We start from the raw sequence: 7333 nt of genomic DNA on the forward strand, positions 1-7333 counted from the left end.
TTTGCAGTGACTGAACACCAGGACGCCACCGCGCCACGTGCAGCGGCGCGTTTCGCCCCTTGCGATCCCACCCGCGCACGCAGCCTCCTTTCCTCCCTCCCAGCCGCCGCCGCGCCGGGTCCACGTGTGTGTGTCTGTGTGAGGAATGGGGACGGGGGCGGTGCCGCTGGAGGGGTGGGGTCCGGACCAACGTCACAGGCAGTGCCGCCCAATCAGCGGCGGGCTCGCGGCCCCGGCGCTGGTATTGGGGCAGCGAGGGGGCAGTTCTCTATAACGCGGTCTCCGGGAGCCAGCGGGGAAGAAAGAAGCCGAGCGGGCGGAAGGCGCCCTCCCCGCCGCCTGGGCCCGGGCACCGGGTGCCGGGCCCGGGGTCCTTCCCGCCTCCCGCGGCCGCCAGCCGCTTTGTTTCCCCAACCTCTGCGCTCCGGGCAACTCGAGAGGGGGCTCCCGCCCGGGCTGCGCAGGGATCGCGGCGGCAGGAAGGGCGGCCCACCGCGCCGGGACTCGCAGGGACCCAGGAGTCCGGCCGCCGGGAGGGCCGCGTGACAAGATCGAAGAGGGAGCCAGAGCTCCGCGGCCCAGGGGTACGGGCCGGGGGCGCCCGTGAGCAGAGACCTCCCCGTCGAGGGGGGGCGATGTTCCCCTCGCCCTTGGGCTCTTCGGGCAGCCAGGGCATCCCGCCGCTGGGACCAGGACCCCCGCAGTGGGCAACCCCCCGGGCGGTTCCATGGAGACTCTGTGCCCCGCTCCCCGCCTCGCAGTGCCGGCGTCCCCGCGAGGGTCGCCCTGCTCCCCCACACCCCGGAAGCCGCGTCGGGGGACCCAGGAGTTCTCTCCGCTGTGCCTGCGTGCCCTTGCCTTCTGCGCCCTTGCCAAACCCCGGGCGTCCTCTCTGGGCCTGGGGCCTGGGGAGCTGGCGCCGCGGGCCCCGGTGCTGCTGGGCCCTCGCGCCCCCCTGTGCACCGGCGGCTGGGCCCCGGATGGCCTGAAGCACCTCGCGGGACAGGCCGGGCGGTCCAGCGATCCCAATTCCCCGGCCCGCCAGGATGCCGACGCCGCAGTGTGCCGGGGCCGCAGCGAGGAGGAAGAGGGCGGAGGCAGTTTCCCGCACTTCGGCGCTCGCTCCGGTTTACCTCCCGGCCGCTGCCCGGCGCCCCGGCGCCCTCGGGAATCTCCGACCAGCTCCGCCTCAGCTCCGCCTAGGCCAGCCCCCGGTCTCGACTCCCAGCCTGGCTTCGCCGCCAGCCCGCATCAGGATCCTGGTTCCCGGCCTCCGCCGCCACCTGCGGGCCTCTCCTCTGAGCCGGCGGGGCCCCGGGCCGCGCCGGAGCCGCCCCTGCCGGGCCAAACGGCCGCAGTCGATGGAAACCCCCCGAAGGCCGCCCCCGAGGCACCGGCCGCCAGCCCCTCGACGGCCAGCGGAGCTGCGGCCGCGCCCGGCGATCTCCGCCAGGAACATTTCGATCGTCTGATCCGCCGGTCGAAACTTTGGTGTTACGCGAAGGGCTTCGCCCTCGACACTCCGAGTTTGCGCCGGGGGCCCGAGCGGCCGCCAGCCAAAGGGCCCGCCCGGGGAGCCGCCAAGAAACGCCGGCGGCCGGCGCCCCCCCAGCGCAGCGCGCAGCCCCGTCGCCCTGCGCCGACGCTCCCCACCACGAGCACCTTCAGCCTCCTCGATTGCTTCCCCTGTCCCCCGGCCTTGGTGGTGGGGGAGGACGGAGACTTAGGGCCCGCATCCTCGCTTCGCCTCCAGGGAGACTCTAAACCCCCGCCTGCCCACCCATTGTGGAGGTGGCAGATCGGGGGTCCCGCTGTGCCTGAGCCCCCCGGCCTCAAATTCTGGGGCATCAACTTGGAGCAACTCTGAGCGTGAGACCTCTTCTGCCTGCCAAGGGGGAAAAGTGGGGGCCACAGCCAAACTGCGCGCTCAAGGCTAGAGCCTCGTTTCTCACCTTCGCCTGTCCCCTTTAGGTTTTATGGGCTGTGGTCAGAGGGACCTCAGATGACAGTGATCTTCAAGCACCTAACTGGTCGAGGTGACACCCCCTCCCTCTCATCCTTTGGAGAGGACCGAGAGAGAGCTGGAGTCAAGAGAAGGCTTAACCGAGGAAAAACGCTTAATGACATAGATTCCAACCCCTCCTCTCTTCCATCTCCGATCTCTGGGGGCAGGGCCTTCACCCCAGGGGGAGCCGTGGAGGCTACCGCTCAAAGCCGAGGGGGGAAGAAAAGAGGGAGAGAGACCTTGGTGATGGACAAACCGGTTGTTTCTGTGGGCGAGCAGGGGCTGGGGGTGGGGGGGCTGGGGTGGGGGTGGGGAGGTGATTGGCAGCTCCCTGGGGGCATCCCCCACCCCCACCAGCCGGGCCTTTAACCCTTCACTCCCCACAGGCCTTCCCTAGCTTCTGAGCACCACTGCAGCCTTCGTGGGGGAGGGAGCAACTTAGACAAGGGGGAGATCACCCCTTTCCTGTTCTTTGCCGAGCGCCCCCCCCCACATCAAGTGACCCCGAGGTGCAGAGATCTTCATTCTCAGCCACCAGCCTCTCTCCCCTTTGTCCAGTTTTGGAGTTTCCCCCTTCCATTTTCCCTGTGTGCTTTCAGGGTATAAGGTCTGATGGGTAAAAGTGGACTCGCCACCCCTAGACACAGCCCCCTCCCCCCGCTGTCTCCTCAGGGGAGGAGGGGCAGGAGGGGCAGGGCCGAGGGGCCACCTCCCCTTCAGAAATGCAGACGCCTGGGGAGGGAGCTGGAGAAGACCATCCCAGGGAAAGCAATGGAAGGTGGAAGAAATCAATAAAATCAGACCAAACAAGTTGCCTTTCCAGGTCCTCTCCAGCCGTTTAAGGATGGAGGGCGTGGAGGTAGAGGGCAGGCCTGGGTCCATTCTTCGGAAACTGAAACTCGGCCCCCCGGCCAGGCTAGAGACAAGACACGCTGCTCTTTGGGGAGGAGGTAAAGGAAAGGGCTCTTGGCTGAAGCACCAGGTCCAGTGGGGTTTGCGGGGGGGCAAAAATTTGGGTTTGGATGGGAACTGGGCTGAGGAACCTTTCAGCATCCTCCCCCCACCCAACCTCAGGCATTTCGGGAGTTGTCAGGGATCTGATGGATCCGAAAGGGGCAGGGCCGAGGGATTAGTTTTGAGGTCAGAAGTTCTGTTTTCCTGGGGGAGGGGAGAAATTGGCCACTAACTATTGCGCCCTCTGATCCCCTGGAGTCAGAGGGGAGTGGAGTGGCCGCCTCCTCCACCCAGGTGAGCCCTGGGGAGTCTACCTCTTAGGGAGATTGCAGGTTTAGGTGGGAGGGGAACCCGGGGGTTGCCCATCTGCCCAGCAACTGAGGGACCCCCTGGCCCTTCTGCCCACACGAGCGGACATCACCCCCTTTTCCCCCCAAGATGGGGCGAGGGACAAAGAATTCCCACATATACTGGGGAAGGACCAGTTTCCTTTTCTGTGAAAATGCTGTAAAAAGTTTTTAATGTTTGCATAGAGCAGATTCTCGAGAGCGAGAGAGAAAAAAACAAAAAAACAAAAAACTTTTGGAAGACAAAAGTTCTGTTTGAAAAGCTGTCTCTTTTAATTTTTCTTTTGCTGGGGGTGGGGGTGGGGTGGGTGGGCGCCGGGTGGGCCCGGCTCTCTTTCTCCTCAACATCTGGCCTTTCTGAACCCTGCTGACCTCCCCTCCCCCTCCAGCTGTGTCGTGGGGAGGAGGGAGGAGGGTGGGGCCGTGCCTTCGTTCCTGTGCTTCAGGGGGGTCCATCTTCTCTCGTGCCCCCCAAGCATGGGGAAGACAGAGGCAGAAAGCAAGATGTGAGGGGTGGGGAGGGAGTCGCCGGGAAGAGGGGGCGACGTTTGCAAGGAGAGATTCTGGAAGGCAGACTCCATCCTTTTTCGTCGGGTCAGCTTCGGCCCGCTTTACCAACCTGGGTGGGGGTGGGGGGTGAGCCCTGAAATCCTCTTTCTTTCGAAGACTCCTCTTCTTTTCTGGGGAGTGAGAGGGGATGCTTTCCTTTGGCTTCCCATCTCCTTCAAGTCATTTAATCCTCAACCTGGAAGAAGGCTGGGCAGAGAGTTAAGAAACACCTTCTGGCCAGACCTGGAACTCCGCTCCTTGCTGAATGATTTAACTTGGAGAAGCTCAGAGCTGGAAGCAGCCCTAGAATCTTTCCAGTCACTTTGCAGAATAGGGAACTATATTAGGTTCCTAGGGCTGCCCGAACACATTGCCAAGTCCCTGGTGGCTTAAAACAACAGAGATTTATTTTCTCAGCGTTCTGGAAGCGGCAAGTCTGAAATCGAGGTGTCTGCAGGGCCACGTGCCCTCCAAAGCCACTGGGGGAGACCCCCTTACCTCCTCCGGGTTCTGGGGACTCCAGGTCTTCCTTGGATGGTGGCTGTCATACTCCAAACTCTGCTGCCGTCTTCACGTGGCCTCTCTTCTCTGTCTCTTATGAGGATGCTTATTGGATTGAAGGCCCGCCTGGATAAGGCCGCATGATCTCATCTTGACAGCCTTAACTTGTTTCCATCTGCAAAGTCCCTTTTCCAAATAAAGGCACGTTCACCAGTTTTAGGGGGCAGTAGGGTTAGGATGGGAACTTATCTTGTTGGGTACCACTCATCAGCCCACTACAGAAACCAAGTTCCAGGGTGGAAAACTCACTCAGACTTTGTGCGGCAAAGAAGTCTGTTCTGGGTCGGTGTGGGGTGCAGCCCTTCTTGAACAGGGGTCTTGGGGTACAAATCTCCTTGAAGTGGAGCAGCCTGGGGAAAGGGTCGGATTGGACCCTCATACTTTCCTCAGGCTGAGCCCAGGATCCTGAGACTTTCCGCCCCTCCATCCCCACGCTGAGGCAGGAGGGGGGATGTCTCCCCAGGAGGGGTCTGAGGAGGCTCTCCCTGCCTCTCTGGTTTCCTCTGTCTCTCTGGGGTCCCCAGCCCCTACTCCCAGACCCCTTCCACCCCTTCCACCCCTCCCCTCCCCCAGCCTTCTCACCCTCTGAGGTTCTGCCACTGGCCACTGTGGATTGGGCTGGATATGGAGGTCGAAGGGTCTCTGCTTCTGTCTGGGTCTCTAAGTTCCCTTCCTGGGTTATCTCAGGTCCTTTAGTCTCCGAGGAGTCTCTACTCCTCGACAGCTTTGGGACCAGCTGTCTGCCCCTCCACCAGGGCCACCTGCACGGCCCTGAGAGTGAGCATCTCCTTCCATTGTGTTCCCAAGGCACCCCGCTTGCTTCCCCCTAATCCGGCTCTGCTCGCCATCACCTTCCTCCTCCTGGGAGCCTTAGCTGCCCCCACAGCCTCTGCCTCTTAAATCTTTGTGGCTTGACTTCTGCCTCTGAAGCCGCTCTTTCCAGAGTCATCCAGGACAACCCCCAACCACAAATCCAGTGGTTGCCTCCTGGCCGCCCTGACCCCTGAATCACTCCGTGACCTGTGGTGCTGCTGGTTGTGCACCGGGGCTCTCCCTGTGGGGTGGTTTTCTCTCTCCAAGGTTCCCTCTGTCTTCTGGGCCTCCTCATCGTCCTCTGTCCCTCCCTTTAAAAAGAGGGAGACTGATGGTGTCCAGGCGGCATCTACCCTCTGTCCTCACATCTCCCCCAGGTGATCCCTTTTGTCTTCTCCCAAGTCCTCGGCTTCCGGAGACATGGGGAAGTGACCCCCACATGACTGTACCTGCCTCCTCTCCCTCCAGCTCAGCCTCCCTCCTAAGCTTTGATGCCATGCCTCCCTGTGGATGCCGGCAACTCATCTTTCTCCCATTGAAGACCCAGCTCGTTGTCTCCGCCCTCTGCTCACCTCAGTGCCTCTGGTCAAGTCCATGTTCTGGTTACATCCCTGCCTTTCTCCTTATCACTCAGCATCTTGAATTCTCCCCAGGCTCCTCTCATTCGACCCACGGCTAACTCTTCTGAACCTCCCCCTCTTTCCAGCCTCACCAGTGTCCAGTGTCTTTTATTCTCTCCTTCGTGGTGCAACTCCCAGGAGTCCGCAGGAGTCTCCCAGGAGTCCCAGGACTTTGCAGTGGCCGCCCAACTAGAGTCTAGATCTCGGGTCTTTCTCTGATCCCCTCGGATCAGGTTACCTTCTTATTCAGGGGGTCTTTCATTTTTATTACACACAGTCACCTTGGCCTGTCATTTGGGGCCCTCTATGACTGGACCCTGACTCTCCTGTCCAGCCGATCTCTGTTACTTCACTGGAATGCCCTTCCTTCCCCAGCTGCCTGCCCTTTCTCTACCTTCATTCCCCAAAGCCCATTTGAGATGCCACCTCCTCCACGAAGTCTTCTTTGATTTCCCCCAGTTGGATATGATCTGTGCTGCCTCTAGACCCTCTTCACCCTTTTTTGTCTGCGGGAGGAGTGGTGATGTGTGGTGGAAGAATATGGGCTTTGGAGCCAAACACTCCCGCTCTCCCTCCCTCTCCGCGGAGAAGCTGGGAAGCAGCTACGGGAATCACCTTTCTGACCTAAGCTTTCATTTCATTGCTGTGGCCTTAATTGAGAGCTGTTGACATGAAATGGCCACGTGGAAATCACTCCTGCAATTGTAAAAACTCCCCAAGAAGACACCGTTCAGTGCGCCAAGTCTCCCTACTGTAGAGTTTATATTTTCTTTAAGATAAAGCATTAGAGTATTGATAAGCTTATAATTGCTTGTGGGTTTTTTCTTGTACCCCTCTACAGTCATCTTGTAACTCTTGCTTCATTTTATGTAAGCCCTGGATCCATGTCCTGCACACAGCAAACATCTAAGAAATGCTGATCCAGTTCAGAATGCGTATTTTAAAAGGCTGATTTAAAGGACTGCACCCAGCTTGGCACGTGGCACTTGGCCAGCATGCAGTTCCAGAGTTCTCCACTAGATGCTGCTGTCTGCTAGCCGCAGAAGGAGGATGGACCAAGGGAGAAGGGTGGATGGGGAAGGGATTAATTCTAAGCAGTCCAGTGCCTCCCAGTGCTGGCATTTGGGAAGAGGCCTGCACACAAGGAACTTAACTGGGTGCTTTAAGTGCATTATGTTGTTTTCATATAATAGATAGGTATTGTTATCTCCATTTAACAGATGACGAAATGGAGGCTCAGAGAGGTTAATCAATTTGCCTGAAGTGGCACAGCCAGTGGAGGAGTAGAGTTTAACTTGGACTGTCTGCCTGGGTTTTCCCCTAGTAGAGGTTTATCATAGCAAACACTGACGTGGCTTGGAGCCAGGCACTGTCCTAAGTGCTTTGTTTAGTTACTCATCTAATCCTCAGAAGAATACAATGAGGCACAATGAGGCAGGGAGGTTCTTCTTCCTTTTTTTTTTTTTTTTGTCTTTTTAGGGCCA

The 7333-nt window shown here is 59.5% G+C and overlaps 1 protein-coding gene across 1 annotated transcript; it reads left to right on the plus strand.

The window, feature by feature from the left end:
- Positions 1-702: 702 nt before the first annotated feature.
- Positions 703-2815, plus strand: EPOP (elongin BC and polycomb repressive complex 2 associated protein). The gene has a single exon (XM_047758599.1). It carries the CDS (start codon positions 728-730, stop codon positions 1865-1867), a length of 1140 nt encoding a protein of 379 aa, XP_047614555.1. The 5' UTR covers positions 703-727; the 3' UTR covers positions 1868-2815.
- Positions 2816-7333: the final 4518 nt, after the last annotated feature.

Source organism: Phacochoerus africanus, chromosome 14, assembly GCF_016906955.1.
Source record: "Phacochoerus africanus isolate WHEZ1 chromosome 14, ROS_Pafr_v1, whole genome shotgun sequence".
NCBI classification, from domain to species: domain Eukaryota; kingdom Metazoa; phylum Chordata; class Mammalia; order Artiodactyla; family Suidae; genus Phacochoerus; species Phacochoerus africanus.